This window comes from Cyprinodon tularosa, unplaced genomic scaffold (assembly GCF_016077235.1).
Source record: "Cyprinodon tularosa strain WSP-4 unplaced genomic scaffold, ASM1607723v1 ctg37, whole genome shotgun sequence".
NCBI lineage: Eukaryota > Metazoa > Chordata > Actinopteri > Cyprinodontiformes > Cyprinodontidae > Cyprinodon > Cyprinodon tularosa.
In genome coordinates, this window is record NW_024039085.1 from 3972408 (window position 1) to 3990009 (window position 17602).

General features: G+C 35.9%; 1 protein-coding gene across 3 annotated transcripts in view; it reads left to right on the forward strand.

The window, feature by feature from the left end:
• The first annotated feature begins 890 nt into the window (after window positions 1-890).
• fam135a (family with sequence similarity 135 member A) overlaps window positions 891-17602 on the forward strand; it is a 28370-nt gene continuing 11658 nt past the window's right edge. For all 3 annotated transcript variants that reach the window (XM_038296389.1, XM_038296391.1, XM_038296392.1), the window contains exons 1-3: window positions 891-1173; window positions 3299-3428; window positions 5763-5842. In XM_038296389.1, coding sequence (XP_038152317.1) covers window positions 3352-3428; window positions 5763-5842 — 157 coding nt within the window. In that variant the 5' untranslated portion in view covers window positions 891-1173; window positions 3299-3351. The remainder of the gene's footprint in view (window positions 1174-3298; window positions 3429-5762; window positions 5843-17602) is intronic.

Sequence of the window (17602 nt, forward strand, 5' to 3'; positions counted from 1 at the left end):
GTATTTTCTACGCCATGCTGTGCGTTTTATAGGAGCATTTGTGTATGTTTGGACAATATACAGTTTTGTAGAAATGACAGTTTTCTTCTGGTACATGATCTTAAAATCTTCCAGTAAAGTGTTGAGTGTTCAAGATTTAACATTCAGTTGAGAGTGCTGACAAAAGTAAAGCTCGAACAAACAAAATCAGGTCTTAATGAAAAGTTTTGCTGAAGTTAGTTCTGATTTTATTTTATTTATTTTTTTTTTTTTATCAATTTGGGAAATGTTGCTAGCCATAAATGTTACAGCCATTTTCTTTTCTGTCAATCATATTTAGCTGATAATAATAAATAAAAAGTCAAATTGGCCAGAAATTCTTGTGATCAAAGCTTGCAATCAGCAGCTTCTTGTTCTATAGCAAAATCTAACTTTTTAGAGTAGGGTGGATTTTATTATGAATGTTTATTTGTTATTTGTGATAGAAAAATACAATTGTCTTGCCTTGCCATAAAACAATATATTGTTATTTTTTAATCTGACCTAAGCCTGTAGGTGGAACCTCCCTTTAATGGGGTTTCCACGCCCACATTGGAGACCTCTGGATTAGATTATTCTAAAATCTTTTTCTAAATCCCTTATTGACTTGAACATGAAGGGATTATGATGAAGCTTCAAATTAAAGTAAAAAAAAATGTTTTGGGTATGAATGTAAAAACTATTGATTAAATATCCTATGATTTAAAAAGTATACATAATTTATGTATATTATCTCATTTTCGGCTACCATCAAGCGAGGTGGCATGTAGCCAAGATTTTTCAAGAATATCTGAATTAATCTTATTTTTTTTTTGCAGCTGTTGTGTCTTAATTTGTAGCCGTAATTTTGGGGAGTATTTGGGACGCCTGTGTATCACGTGCGCAGTGGATGCGCGGCGAGAGCAGCAGCTGCGGTCAGCTCCTCAGATTGAGCTGTTAGCTGAATTTGCATAGCAAACACAGTGACGGCTACATGGCAGCTCTTCGTTTATTGCCAAATTAGCTGCCGCTGTCAGGTCAATTCGGCAGATAGAGGAGTAAAGTCGTTCGAAGGGAAGTGTTTTCTGTCTGTGACAAATAGTTAGAGGAGGCCAGCTTTACTGACATCGGAGCTAACGTTGGTAAACGAGCTAATGTTAGCTAGCCAACGGAATGGTAAGTAGCGTTAGCTTGTCTGTGTGGGTGATGTTTCCCTGTTACGACTGCTCGATCAGTGGCTAACCAAACTAGCAGACAGGCTGTTAAATATCTACTTTTTTGGTTGTATTTCTTGTTTATTTCATACTTGTTTTGTTGAACAGCAGTTTCGTTTAACCTTTTTGTCATTTATCCGTAAAAGTGAAACCAGACCGGTGCAGAGATTCTGCTCAACGGCTTCGTTCCCTTATCACCCCCGACTCATTTTACTATTAAAATCAAACTTAGACATTTTTTCTATGTATTAATAAACTCTGTTTTATTCATCATCAAGACTTCTGAAAAAAGAGGAACCGATTCGGCGGTTAATTAAGGCCTTTTGCTTAACTTGTTTCCTATTATTTATTATGAGATTTTTATTTACTATGCCCTTGAACTTACATATTTCTGTTCAATTGAAAACTAATTAAACGTGAAGTTTATGCTTAAACCTTAAGAGGATTAAAAGCTGCTGCGGAAATGTCTTGAAATGTTTTGCATTTATTTGAATAGCTGTTTCCAAAGATAGTTGTTCAGTTTCATTTGTGGGGTTTGATCGGTTGCCCTTTTAAACCAGTGAAGCTTCATTTGCCTTCATGTTTCTGCATCAGTAAGTCATGCTATAACTCGCTGACCATAGCACTGAACATGAGATATTTCTATTAAGTCCATTTTGAGCTTTTATAAATCTTTGATCCTCTCTTGATCACCCAAATATTGCATTCTTAAATGTTCTTCATTGTTAAAACGAATAGGCGCACTGTCACTTTTCTGTTTGTTATCGGTAAATATTTAGATATGGATAAACTTTTAATCCATATGCATACGTTTAATTCAAATATGGATATGGATTTTCTTTTGATGCAGATGGGTTAATTGTTAGCTGCCTATCAACCATATTATTCAGCAGTTAACTCGGGGATTTTTATTCAAGTATTTTAATGTTGTCATTTATACTTGTACATTATTTGTTGGAAACAGCTTAATAAACCACGTTACTTTGCTGAAATGCTGTTAAGATCCCATTTTTAGGTCCTAAATCTATATTCTAAATAGTTATTTCATTGACATTTGTTGTTGTTTATTTTCTGAGCATATATTTATTCCTATATATTCCTATATTTATTCCTGGTGAGAATAACTGCCTTGAGTGGCCTGTGGTTTGGTTCAGTCAAGTGCAATTAGACTAGCCATTTACAAATTTCAATATTTTTATCAAGTGCAAAACAAACATTTTTGTTGTATAACTCCCAGCCTCCCAGAAGTGTACAAGAAAACTGAATAGAATTTCTTCCTCACTATTATGTTTTAGGACTTAGAACATAGACGATTGTAAAGCCAAATTATTATTGCTGTGGCATAAAATTTCACTATATTAAAACATGTCCAATATAAACAAATATATAAAAAAAAAACACACACACATTAACATCAGTTTTAATGTGCAGGCATAGTAAAATATGTGATATGAGCTGAAATGTCATTTAAAAGATACACTTGTTTAAATGTAAATTATCTATTAATAAATACACTTTTAACACTGAAATTGAAGTTTTCTGTACATTTATAAGAGAGGGACATAGGGTATTTTTGTCTTTAAAAAGTATAATGGTTAAATGCAAATGAAATTTTATAAATATAAGCACTTTTCTCTATTATAGGTTTCTACAGACTTCCATAAAACTCGACTCTACTCTCTGTACTTCGCTCATTTCCGTGTCTTCAAATTGCAATTGTTGCATAATTTAAAGGGGGTTTCTTCCAGGAAAAGATGGGTCTCATTACTTGCTACTGTAATATAAAAATCTTTACTAAGGGTCAGATGTTCTTTAATGATTACATTGGCAAAGGCCATTTCTTGGCTGATATGTAGCAGAACATTTTATTAGTTAATTAGTCATCATAAAGAGACAGAAAAACTCGGTGACAGAAAACTCCAAATAAAAAATAAAAAAATCCAATAACATCTCTGACTATCGGTTTGGTCTGAATAAATTCCAAATTCCAGTGTTTCTTCTGGTCTTACTGTTTCTGCAAAGTTTCCTGCAATATTTTTTTTTTTTTTTTTTTAGAGTTAATGGGTTTTAATGTATTTTCCGTGCAGGCATACAGATGTTTCCCAGATGATGTAAGGCACCTCTGCCTGTATTGACCAAGATGACTGAAGTCCAGGCCACAGTGGAGTTCTCTGTGGAGCTCCACAAGTTCTATAATGTGGATCTGTTCCAAAGAGGGTGAGTCTCCAGGATTCTTATTCCTGCATATTTTTTATTATAAACATATGCATTGCTTGTATTAATTGATGCTCTACCCATAAAATGCATTTCCCAAGCGCTTGAATGTTTAATGTAGTTATGCTAAAATGGTACCATAGAACAGAGTTTTGCCTTGAGGAAACTCTTCTACTCTGTTTTGACTTTGTGGAGTAAGAAACCATGTGAAAACAAAGTTCTCCTTTGGTGATTATTTTCAGTTGTAAAAAGCTGAGCAGTTATGGTATGGAAATGGAGGGTTGCTCCCTTGTTAAGGTACCATGGATTTTTTTTATTGGCAATTTTAAAGATTCATTGTTGGGTTTTTTTTGTTTCTAATTAATACAGCAATTAGATTATACTTGCATTTTTATTTGAAAATTTGTTATAAATTCTACAAAAAATTTGGAGTTTTTGTGAGGTTGATCTTCCTGTTAGAATCTCATGCTTTGCAACCATAATACGGAACGTTTGGTTCATAAGTTTGAAGTATTTAAAAAAGTTCTTATATTCAGTTTCTCTGTGGCAACATTGGTCGATGCAATAAGCTGATTTAATAGTTTTTCCTCTGTTTAAGTTGGATTGATTGATGGTTTGCTAGATCACAACAACAGATTAGTGTTTTTTTGTTGTTTTTTTTTTACCCCCCAACTAAAAGGTCCCTGTGACCAAAAGTGTTTCGGACTGATTTAGGCAGGTATTTTATGACAGTTGTGCATTCTTTTTCTTTTTGTAGATCCTCTCAGAACATATAGTTGATGCTATTGATTTAGGATACTTGATATTTACAGCTTAATTACTCTGATCTATATCTTAGCCGATTTATTTTTTTAAATTGTCTGCCCCTTTTCCAAAATACCTTATTGAATTATAACCCAAATATTTAGATATACATTTCTTGATTAGAATAAAATAGCTTAAAAAATAGCCATTAGATCAAAAGGAATGTCATTTCCTCTGTTTAAGTTGGATTGATTGATGGTTTGCTAGATCACAACAACAGATTAGTGTTTTTTTGTTGTTTTTTTTTTACCCCCCAACTAAAAGGTCCCTGTGACCAAAAGTGTTTCGGACTGATTTAGGCAGGTATTTTATGACAGTTGTGCATTCTTTTTCTTTTTGTAGATCCTCTCAGAACATATAGTTGATGCTATTGATTTAGGATACTTGATATTTACAGCTTAATTACTCTGATCTATATCTTAGCCGATTTATTTTTTTAAATTGTCTGCCCCTTTTCCAAAATACCTTATTGAATTATAACCCAAATATTTAGATATACATTTCTTGATTAGAATAAAATAGCTTAAAAAATAGCCATTAGATCAAAAGGAATGTCATTTCTCTTTTTTTAATCAGTTATTCAAATATAATTATTGGACACAATCACACAAGACTGACAGTCAAAACAAAAGATCTGTCCAAAAAAAGGAAATGCATAATTGTTTTATAACATTAAATAAGATCTAATTTTGATAAGATAAAAAAAGAGGGCATGAGCAAAAGCCTTGTTCATTTTTAGGGTAACCATCATTACTTCCAATATTATAATGGAATTAAAAAGTAAAATTATGTTAATCTGATAGATGCTACTTTTTAACTGATGCTTCAGCGAGACCATTTCTGTTGTATTGCAGTTCTATGTATTTAGAGCACAGACACAGCATTAATTATTGCGTAACTAATTTGCAGTTGCCACATTTGTGGACCGGATATGACTCAGATTGCTTGCTCTCTGGCTATCACAGTCTATTCTTTTTAAATATTTTTGTTAACAGCACATTAAATAAATTCTCCTTGTGCATTTAATGAGCATGTGTGAAGAGGATAAATATCAATATATCATTTAGTTTGAAAAAGGCCCACTCAGTTGTTTGTTGCCTTTAATGCTGCATGGAGCTGTGGCAGGTAAACGAGACAGGAATGTGGCATTTAAAAAAGTTCAGTTTCTTATACTTTATAGAAACATAGACGAGCAGAGTGCCTAGCACTGTCCAAACCCCCCTTTTATTTAGCCAGAAATATCTTTGTGCAGCAATGATCTATGGTTATCTCTGTGTGCTCAACTAAAACTCCTTCCAGCCGCTTGTGACTCATCAGTGCTTTAAGAGTTTAGGTTTACTACATGAGTGACTGCAAAAGAAGTGCTCATTATTCATTTATGACAGGCGTAATGTCCTTTTACTGGCCACTTGTATCTAATCTGTGCATTTTCTTCTCAATTTGCTCATCTTTTATAATGTTCTAGATGAAGCCAGTGTTGCACTTTTTCTTTTCCATTTGTGGTCATTTTAAAATATTTAAACCATTTTGCAGGTTCTACCAGATGCGTGGCAGTCTAAAGGTGCCTCCTCGTGTTCCACACAAAGTTGAAACCAGTCTCCTTCATCCAGGAGGTAAAGACAGATGTGCAGATACTGGATATTATTTTGCTCCTTGTATTTCCCAAATATTTTAGCACAATGTGGTTTTCATACTATTGTAGTTTTCTGTTAGAAATAATCAAGTGGGAATGCTTATGCATTCCCACTTATTGTTTTTCTGTTTCTCTTTATTATTATTATACTTTCCGTACGTTTTTCCGTCTCTAACTAGTTCCCCATACTTCAGCCGATTTCAACAAATTTGGTATCAAAACATTCAGCTTCTTCTGGTCCATCCTGCTGTATCTTGTGATAACTTCAGCTATTATACTTTTTTAAATATTTAGCTTTTTATGACTTTTTCTGTCCCATTGAAATACATGTAAAACTTCAAAAATTCCACTGAATCTTCAGCTACTTTGCCCTTTAACTACTTCAGCATACTTTCAGCTAGAAACACCATTCAACTTTTAAAATGTTTCCGTATCTTTCTGCTATTACTGTTTAACTCAGCTTTCAGCTAACTTTTACAGTTTTGCTTCAGTGAAGCTTCAAACTTTAAAAGAAATTTTAAAGATTTTCAGATTTATAATGGAAGTCTATGGACGGAATTCTTCAACTGCTAGAGTGCGTGCTCTAGCTTTTGAGCTGTTCTGGTTTTTCCGAACAAATTCAACTCACTCCCTCATTTTTCACTCTATTGAAATAAATTTTACATCAAAACGTAGGGATTTTTGTCAGGATTCAGGAAATGTAACCCTCATTTGTGTGGCATTTACGGTTTTCCGACAGTTTGGCCCAGACCACGAAGAAGTCCACACTTCCTCAATAGAAATCCAATGAGAGCTCTCTGAAAATCCGAACTGAAAATTCAAAAAAACAGACTTTTTCGTATCGCTCCCATTCGGGAACCGTTCGACGTAGCAACATGAGCCTTGTGGAAGTTGTTCCTCAGACCTTCCTAGCACTCACATTGAAGGAAGTGTGTCGATATCTTTTATCGTTTAGCTAGGAAAAAGGTTTGTTCGGGGGTAACAAATCTGTCCGAACCCCAAAATCAAGATTTTGACAATTATACACTTTTTTACATCGTCACCACGCCTAGACGAAATATTGTAGAAATATGAAAGTTACACCAGTTGTAGTCCAAAGATGGCTGACGCTCACGGTGAAAGAATTTTTTGAATACCTAATACGGTTTTGGCTCACCGCTCGTTTGTTCGGAGGGAAAGTTTTGCTTTTGAGAGTTCTGCTCTACCATTGTGCTGCATGTTATTCAATGAGACCAGCAGGATTTCTCAAACCTTTATATTTCTCCTTCCCATTAAGGTTGTGAATGAGCTACATCCATGAAAGTTACCCCAATTGGAGACAAAGGATAGCTCTCGCTTAGACTGAAAGAATTTTTTAGATACCATTTACGGTTTGTCTTCAGCACTCGTTTGTTCGGAGCTGATAATCCCATTCAAAAAAGCCTGAGAACTAAGGAACGAAAGTGAAGGCTCGTTAAGCGTTGTCAAGGTAACCGTGCTTCAAAGAGATTTTACCTCCACCACTTTAAACAGCACATTTTAATCTAATGGAGGGAGACAACACTGATTTAACATTAGGAAGTGGATACAATATGACTACTGGCCATGACCCTTCCCTTCACACGCAACCCTGATAGACTTTCAAAATAAGACTCCGGGGACCCTTCAAAATAAAAGCCCCTACATTAAACTCATATTTTTTTCCCAGCATATGGCTCAACATTATGACCCAAACTCAACCACTTTTTTAAAATTAGACTCTAGGGGGGTTTTCAAAACACACCCCACAGCAAATTTCAAAATAAAAGCCTCCCATTGCCACTTCATCTACTGCCCTAATAACAGGGGAAAAGAGTGATTTAATGATTGGAAAGTCATCAAGTATCACTGCTGGGTCTGACCCTTTTCTCAACACACAACCCTGCTAGACTTTCAAAATAAGACTCCAGTGACCCTACAAAATAAAAGCCTCTATATTATACTCGTGTATTAATTGATGCAAATGGCTCAGCATTATGACCCAAACTCTACCAGCTTGTTTCTATTAGACTCTAGGGACCTTTTCAAAACATACCCCAGAGTGAATTTCACAATAAAAGTCTCCCATTTACGCTCTAATACAGCATCTATTCACCCAATAACATGGAAAACCAGTGATTTCATATTTAGAAATGGATTCTATATCACTGCTGGGCATGACCCTTCCCTTGACACACATCCATGATAGACTTTCAAAATAAGACTAAAGGGACTCTACAAAATAAAAGCCTCTTCCTTACACACACTCATTCATTGTGCCGTATGGCTTGTAGCTATGACCCAAACTCAACCAATTTCTTCAAATTACACTACCAAGGCCTGTTGACCACACACCTCAGTGCATATTTCTTAATCAGGTTCTAAGATTTACACTGTAATAAAGCATCTGCTAACCTTGTAACATGCAGCCTAAGCCTGCCAACGGTGCTTTCATTACCACAGCGGCTCGTAACATGCAGGTTAAATTTTTTTATAAATTCAGCTCCTTAAGTGGTATTAGCTCTCTTTCTATAAGCTTCTCTCTCTGTCCTTCCTCTGCTTCTCATGGTCAGTCTTGCACATAGGTTTGTAGATTTTCAATCCTCTAAGGATGACACTGTTTTCTTTATGCTGATCAACCGACACATTTTAAATAATTTTCCAATTGTTTTGCCAAGTCTTGACATTTCCACATATGATTTCAAAATTTTGATACTTATTCAATACCATCTTCCTCAACATTTTACTTCCCATCCTTAAGCTACTAATTTTTTCTTCAACCAGATAAGATTAAAGTTTTTCTTTGTAATTTCTTTTCTACTTCAGCTAATTTCATACTTTTCAGCCTATGTTGTGAACTTTGGCTTCATTCTGCTCTGTTTCTGGACAGGAATTAAGCTTTTCTGTTTGCTGCTAATTCATAACACGCCTGACATGTTTCTGGAAAGTAGGTAAACCCCCCTTCAAAATTTCTTTATACATTTTTCTAGAAACTTGGGAGACATTATATTAAGACCCTTCTAGTGCCCACATTCAAGACATTTTTTGATATCATGTATGGTTTGGCTGTGCAGCTTTTAAGATGAGTTTGTTTCTGCCATTTTACTGCCAAATGATTCTACCCTACAAAATCTTCAGATGATTCAATTGTTTTCTGCAGTTTGAAGTTTCTGATGACTTCCTATCACATTTTCATATGTTCTTCAGGTAATTTCAGCTTTTTTCATTCAGCAAAAGCATTCCCACTTTGATGTTTCTCCGAAACAGCTTTTTCTAGTTATTGTGTGAATGCTGTAGGCATTCACACTATTGAGATCCTGTTTCTCTTTATTGTGTGAATGCTGTAGGCATTCACACTATTGAGATCCTGTTTCTCTTTATTATTATTATTATTATTATTATTCTTCCGTGGTGCAAATTTTTGTCACGCTACTACTTCTGCATACTTTATGCTATTTCAACCATTCAAATTTCACAATATTCAGCTCATTTAGGACATGCGCGCTATGTCTTTTTGTATTTCTACCTCTTTTGCTTTTTAAATTATTCAGCTTTTTCTGCAAATTTTTGCCTCATTGAAATGAATGGCATTTTGCTAAAATTCTGCTAAATCTTCTGCTATTTTGCTCTTTAACTACTTCTGCATACTTTCAGCTAGAAACACCATTCAACTTTTAAAATGTTTCCGCATCTTTCTGCTATTACAGTTTAACTCGGCTTTTTGCTAACTTTTACAGTTTTGCTTCAGTGAAGCTTCAAACTTTTAAACAATTTTTAAAGATTTTCAAATTTATAATGGAAGTCTATGGACGGAATGTTCAGCTGCTAGAGTGTGCCACTCTAGCGTTTTCAAACATTTCACTTATGCCGAACAGCTTCAACTCACTCGCTCATCTTTTACTCTATCTAGATAAATTTTACATCAAAACGTAGGGATTTTTGTCAGGATTCAGGAAATGTAACCCTCATTTGTGTGGCATTTACGGTTTTCCGACAGTTTGGCCCAGACCACGAAGAAGTCCACACTTCCCCAATAGAAATCCAATGAGAGCTCTCTGAAAATCCGAAGTGAAAATTCAAAAAAACAAAGTTTTTCGTATCGCTCCCATTTGGGAACCGTTCGACGTAGCAACATGAGCCTTGGTGAAGTTGTTCCTCAGACCTTCCTAGCACTCACATTGAAGGAAGTGTGTCGATATCTTTTATCGTTTAGCTAGGAAAAAGGTTTGTTCGGGGGTAACAAATCTGTCCGAACTCCAAAATCAAGATTTTGACAATTATACACTTTTTTACATCGTCACCACGCCTAGACGAAATATTGTAGAAATATGAACATTACACCAGTTGTAGTCCAAAGATGGCTGACGCTCACGGTGAAAGAATTTTTTGAATACCTAATACGGTTTTGGCTCACCGCTCGTTTGTTCGGAGGGAAAGTTTTGCTTTTGAGAGTTCTGCTCTACCATTGTGCTGCATGTTAATCAATGAGACCAGCAGGATTTCTCAAACCTTTATATTCCTCCTTCCCATTAAGGTTGTGAATGAGCTACAGCCATGAAAGTTACCCCAATTGGAGACAAAGGATAGCTCTCGCTTAGACTGAAAGAATTTTTTAGATACCATTTACGGTTTGTCTTCAGCACTTGTTTGTTCGGAGCTGATAATCCCATTCAAAAAAGCCTGAGAACTAAGGAACGAAAGTGATGCGCGTTTCTCTCTCTCACTGACAGGCTCGTTAACGTCGTCAAGGTAACCGAGCTTCAAAGGATTTTACCTCCACCACTTTAAACAGCACATTTTAACCTAATGGAGGGAGACAACACTGATTTAACATTAGGAAGTGGATACAATATGACTACTGGCCATGACCCTTCCCTTCACACGCAACCCTGATAAACTTTCAAAATAAGACTCCGGGGACCCTTCAAAATAAAAGCCCCTACATTAAACTCATATTTTTTTCCCAGCATATGGGTCAACATTATGATCCGAACTCAACCAATTTTTTTAAATTAGACTCTAGGGGGGTTTTCAAAACACACCCCACAGCAAATTTCAAAATAAAAGCCTCCCATTGCCGCTTCACCTACTGCCCTAATAACAGGGGAAAAGAGTGATTTAAGGATTTGAAAGTCATCAAATATCACTGCTGGGTCAGACCACTTTACTCAACACACAACCATGCTAGACTTTCAAAATAAGACTCCAGTGACCCTACAAAATAAAAGCCTCTATATTATACTTGTGTATTAATTGATGCAAATGGCTCAGCATTATGACCCAAACTCTACCAGCTTGTTTCTATTAGACTCTAGGGACCTTTTCAAAACATACCCCAGAGCGAATTTCACAATAAAAGTCTCCCATTTATGCTCTAACACAGCATGTATTCACTCAATAACATGGAAAACAAGTGATTGCATATTTAGAAATGGATTCTATATCACTGCCTGGCATGACCCTTCCCTTGACACACATCCATGATAGACTTTCAAAATAAGACTAAAGGGACTCTACAAAATAAAAGCCTCTTTCTTACATACACTCATTCATTGTGCCATATGGCTTGTAGCTATGACCCAAACTCAACCAATTTCTTCAAATTACACTACCAAGGCCTGTTGACCCCACACCTAAGTGCATATTTCTTAATCAGGTTCTAAGATTTACACTGTAATAAAGCATCTGCTAACCTCGTAACATGCAGCCTAAGCCTTCCAACGGTGCTGTCATCAACACAGTGGCTCATAACATGCAGGTTAGATTTTTTGATAAATTCAGCTCCTTAAATTGTATTAGCTCTCTTTTTATAAGCTTCTCTCTCTTTCCTTCCTGTGCTTCTTATGGTCAGTCTTGTACTTTGGTTTGTGGATTTTCAAGCTTCTAAGGATGACACTGTTTTCTCTATGCTGATCAACTGACACATTTTAATTAATTTCAAATTTTTTTTACAAGTCTTGACATTTCCACATATGATTTCAGACTTTAATACTTATTATACATATTCAACATTTATCTTCCTATCCTTAAGCTACTAATTTTTTTCTTCAACTAGTTAAGATTCAACTTTTTTACTGTTTATGTTACCGTTTTTGCTATTTTATAAAATTTCTGCATATTTTTTCCAATTTTGGCTTGGTTCTGCTCTCTTTCTGGAAAGGCATTAAGCTTTTCTGCTTGCTGTTAATTGATAACATGTCTGCCATGTTTCTGCTGTTGGCTTCAGCTACTTTTAAGAAACTACTTAGACATTTTTTGCTATTCCATACCATTTCAGCAGCTTTGACTTTAAATTTCAGCTTGTTTCTGCCATTTTAACCTTACAGCTTACAGTTTAGCGTACAGCATTCACACTGCATTTTCGCAGGAAATGCAACTTTTTCTAGTTATTATTATTATTATTATTATTATACTTTCCGTACGTTTTTCCGTCTCTAACTAGTTCCCCATACTTCAGCCGATTTCAACAAATTTGGTATCAAAACGTTCAGCTTCTTCTGGTCCATCCTGCTGTATCTTGTGGTAACTTCAGCTATTATACTTTTTTAAATATTTAGCTTTTTATGACTTTTTCTGTCCCATTGAAATGCATGTAAAACTTCAAAAATTCCACTAAATCTTCAGCTACTTTGCCCTTTAACTACTTCAGCATACTTTCAGCTAGAAACACCATTCAACTTTTAAAATGTTTCCGTATCTTTCTGCTATTACTGTTTAACTCAGCTTTTTGCTAACTTTTACAGTTTTGCTTCAGTGAAGCTTCAAACTTTAAAAGAAATTTTAAAGATTTTCAGATTTATAATGGAAGTCTATGGACGGAATGTTCAGCTGCTAGAGTGTGCCACTCTAGCGTTTTCAAACATTTCACTCATGCCGAACAGCTTCAACTCACTCGCTCATTTTTTACTCTATCTAGATAAATTTTACATCAAAACGTAGGGATTTTTGTCAGGATTCAGGAAATGTAACCCTCATTTGTGTGGCATTTACGGTTTTCCGACAGTTTGGCCCAGACCACGAAGAAGTCCACACTTCCCCAATAGAAATCCAATGAGAGCTCTCTGAAAATCCGAACTGAAAATTCAAAACAACAGACTTTTTCGTATCGCTCCCATTTGGGAACCGTTAGACGTAGCAACATGAGCCTTGTGGAAGTTGTTCCTCAGACCTTCCTAGCACTCACATTGAAGGAAGTGTGTCGATATCTTTTATCGTTTAGCTAGGAAAAAGGTTTGTTCGGGGGTAACAAATCTGTCCGAACCCCAAAATCAAGATTTTGACAATTATACACTTTTTTACATCGTCACCACGCCTAGACTAAATATTGTAGAAATATGAAAGTTACACCAGTTGTAGTCCAAAGATGGCTGACGCTCACGGTGAAAGAATTTTTTGAATACCTATTACGGTTTTGGCTCACCGCTCGTTTGTTCGGAGGGAAAGTTTTGCTTTTGAGAGCTCTGCTCTACCATGGGACTCCATGTTATTTAATGAGACCAGCAGGATTTCTAAACCTTTATATTTCTCCTTCCCATTAAGGCTGTGAATGAGCTACAGCCATGAACGTTATCCCAATTGGAGACAAAGGATAGCTCTCGCTTAGACTGAAAGAATTTTTTAGATACCATTTACGGTTTGTCTTCAGCACTCGTTTGTTCGGAGCTGCTATTCCCATTCAAAAAAGCCTGAGAGGAAAGGAACGAAAGTGATGCGCATGTCTCTCTGTCACTGACAGGCTCGTTAACGTCGTCAAGGTAACCGTGCTTCAAAGAGATTTTACCTCCACCACTTTAAACAGCACATTTTAATCTAATGGAGGGAGACAACACTGATTTAACATTAGGAAGTGGATACAATATGACTACTGGCCATGTCCCTTCCCTTTACACCCAACCCTGATAGACTTTCAAAATAAGATGCCGGGGACCCTACAAAATAAAAGCCCCTACATTAAACTCATATTTTTTTCCCAGCATATGGCTGAACATTATAACCCAAACTCAACCACTTTTTAAAAATTAGACTCTAGGGGGCTTTTCAAAACACACCCCACAGCAAATTTCAAAATAAAAGCCTCCCATTGCCACTTTATCTACTGCCCTAATAACAAGGGAAAAGAGTGATTTAACGATTGGAAAGTCATCAAGTATCACTGCTGGGTCTGACCCTTTTCTCAACACACAACCCTGCTAGACTTTCAAAATAAGACTCCAGTGACCCTACAAAATAAAAGCCTCCATGTTATACTCGCCTATTAATTGATGCAAATGGCTCAGCATTATGACCCAAACTCTACCAGCTTGATTCTATTAGACTCTAGGGACCTTTTCACAACATACCCCAGAGCAAATTTCACAATAAAAGTCTCCCATTTATGCTCTAATACAGCATCTATTCACCCAATAACATGGAAAACCAGTGATTTCATATTTAGAAATGGATTCTATATCACTGCTGGGCATGACCCTTCCCTTGACACACATCCATGATAGACTTTCAAAATAAGACTAAAGGGACCCTACAAAATAAAAGCCTCTTCCTTACGCACACTCATTCATTGTGCAGTATGGCTTGTAGCTATGACCCAAAGTCAACCAATTTCTTCAAATTACACTACCAAGGCCTGTTGACCACACACCTCAGTTTACATTTCTTAATCAGGCTCTAAGATTTACACTGTAATAAAGCATCTGCTAACCTCGTAACATGCAGCCTAAGCCTGCCAACGGTGCTTTCATCACCACAGCGGCTCGTAACATGCAGGTTAGTTTTTTTTTTTATAAATTCAGCTCCTTAAGTGGTATTAGCTCTCTTTCTATAAGCTTCTCTCTCTGTCCTTCCTCTGCTTCTCATGGTCAGTCTTGCACATAGGTTTGTAGATTTTCAATCCTCTAAGGATGACACTGTTTTCTTTATGCTGATCAACCGACACATTTTAAATAATTTTCCAATTGTTTTGCCAAGTCTTGACATTTCCACATATGATTTCAAAATGTTAATACTTATTCAATACCATCGTCCTCAACATTTTACTTCCCATCCTTAAGCTACTAATTTTTTCTTCAACCAGATAAGATTAAAGTTTTTCTTTGTAATTTCTTTTCTACTTCAGCTAATTTCATACTTTTCAGCCTATGTTGTGAACTTTGGCTTCATTCTGCTCTGTTTCTGGACAGGAATTAAGCTTTTCTGTTTGCTGCTAATTCATAACACGCCTGACATGTTTCTGGAAAGTAGGTAAACCCCCCTTCAAAATTTCTTTATACATTTTTCTAGAAACTTGGGAGACATTATATTAAGACCCTTCTAGTGCCCACATTCAAGACATTTTTTGATATCATGTATGGTTTGGCTGTGCAGCTTTTAAGATGAGTTTGTTTCTGCCATTTTACTGCCAAATGATTCTACCCTACAAAATCTTCAGATGATTCAATTGTTTTCTGCAGTTTGAAGTTTCTGATGACTTCCTATCACATTTTCATATGTTCTTCAGGTAATTTCAGCTTTTTTCATTCAGCAAAAGCATTCCCACTTTGATGTTTCTCCGAAACAGCTTTTTCTAGTTATTATTATTATTATACTTTCCGTACGTTTTTCCGTCTCTAACTCGTTCTCCATACTTCATCCGATTTCAACAAATTTGGTATCAAAACGTTCAGCTTCTTCTGGTCCATCCTGCTGTATCTTTTGGTAACTTCAGCTATTATAGTTTTTTAAATATTTAGCTTTTTATGACTTTTTTTGTCCCATTGAAATACATGTAAAACTTCAAAAATTCCACTAAATCTTCAGCTACTTTGCCCTTTAACTACTTCAGCATACTTTCAGCTAGAAACACCATTCAACTTTTAAAATGTTTCCGTATCTTTCTGCTATTACTGTTTAACTCGGCTTTCAGCTAACTTTTACAGTTTTGCTTCAGTGAAGCTTCAAACTTTTAAACATTTTTTACAGATTTTCAAATTTATAATGGAAGTCTATGGACGGAATGTTCAGCTGCTAGAGTGTGCCACTCTAGCGTTTTCAAACATTTCACTCATGCCGAACAGCTTCAACTCACTCGCTCATTTTTTACTCTATCTAGATAAATTTTACATCAAAACGTAGGGATTTTTGTCAGGATTCAGGAAATGTAACCCTCATCTGTGTGGCATTTACGGTTTTCCGACAGTTTAACCCAGACCACGAAGAAGTCCACACTTCCCCAATAGAAATCCAATGAGAGATCTCTGAAAATCCGAAATGAAAATTCAAAAAAACAGACTTTTTCGTATCGCTCCCATTCGGGAACCGTTCGACGTAGCAACACGAGCCTTGTGGAAGTTGTTCCTCAGACCTTCCTAGCACTCACATTGAAGGAAGTGTGTCGATATCTTTTATCGTTTAGCTAGGAAAAAGGTTTGTTCGGGGGTAACAAATCTGTCCGAACCCCAAAATCAAGATTTTGACAATTATACAGGTGCTGGTCATAAAATTAGAATATCATGAAAAAGTAGATTGATTTCAGTAATTCCATTTAAAAAGTGAAACTTGTATATTATATTCATACATTACATACAAACTCATATATTTCAGATGTTTATTTTGTTTAATTTTGATGATTACAGTTAATTTCAGCTTTATTCATTCAGCAAAAGCATTCCCACTTGCTGTTTCTCCGAAACAGCTTTTTCTAGTTTTGTCTTAAGATACCGTCAGCAGAAACAAGCTGTAAATGATGTTCTGCTTCCCCTTTTATTTGTCAGGAAGTATCTATATGTTCTTAGGACTTGGATGGGATTTTAATGTCGGGTGATGACTTAAATTGTATAATTTTCATGACATCTGAGTTTTTTATGTTTCCTTTGTTTTCAGGGAAAGTTTTTGTGCTTCAGACTAAACTTAGATTTCTAATATTACATTTTTTCTAATATTCTATGGCTTGCTCGTTTTATGGCAACTGATCCACTTCAAACTATGACTCATTTAAAAGCATTATAAGTCATTACATTTTTATTTTTCCTGCATCTTAAGGCTGGTTCACATGGCAGGCTTTAAAGTTTTCAGAAAAAGCATCAAAACACTGCACATAATGATAGATAAAAAAAAAAGACAAATTTGCTGGTGCTGTGTGTGGTGCTCGACCAGAGGACCAGCAGAGCACAGCACACAGATTTCACTCAGGATTCATTTAAAAAATAAAAAGGGCAAAGAGTTTCAAGTGGGTCAGTGGGAGCTTTGCACATCTGTGACTCATTTTCAACAGAAAGGAATCACTCTTCTCTCGCTGACTGAGAAGATGTCCATGCAATGCAGGAGGGAGGGGCTAGTCACTCACTGCTCGCTGAAGAAAATAAAATCAGTGCCATCATGTTTTGTCACAAAAGTGTCCAACTAACAGAAAAAGTCACTAAATTTGTCACTAGTCTCTTTTTTTAAAGAAAGGGTTTTTAGAGGTAGGTGTCTAAGAGGTCACTAAATAAAGCAACAAAATAAATATGTTTTTGTGGAGTGGTCCAAATACATTCTCCTGGCTTTTCATGTGAACCTAGTTGAGTTCACTTTATATGCATCCATGCAAATTTTTATTTTAATTGTTTTATGGAAAAGGAGAGATCATGGCCTGGATGCAGCGTCTCTCAGATCAGCATCTCTGATTTGTTGACCTGTGGCCAAAGTTCATAATTTGAAACTTGCTTGACTCGGAGGAAACCCAACACTGCAGGATATTAAGCCGAGACAAGCCAACATGTTAGATTTCCAT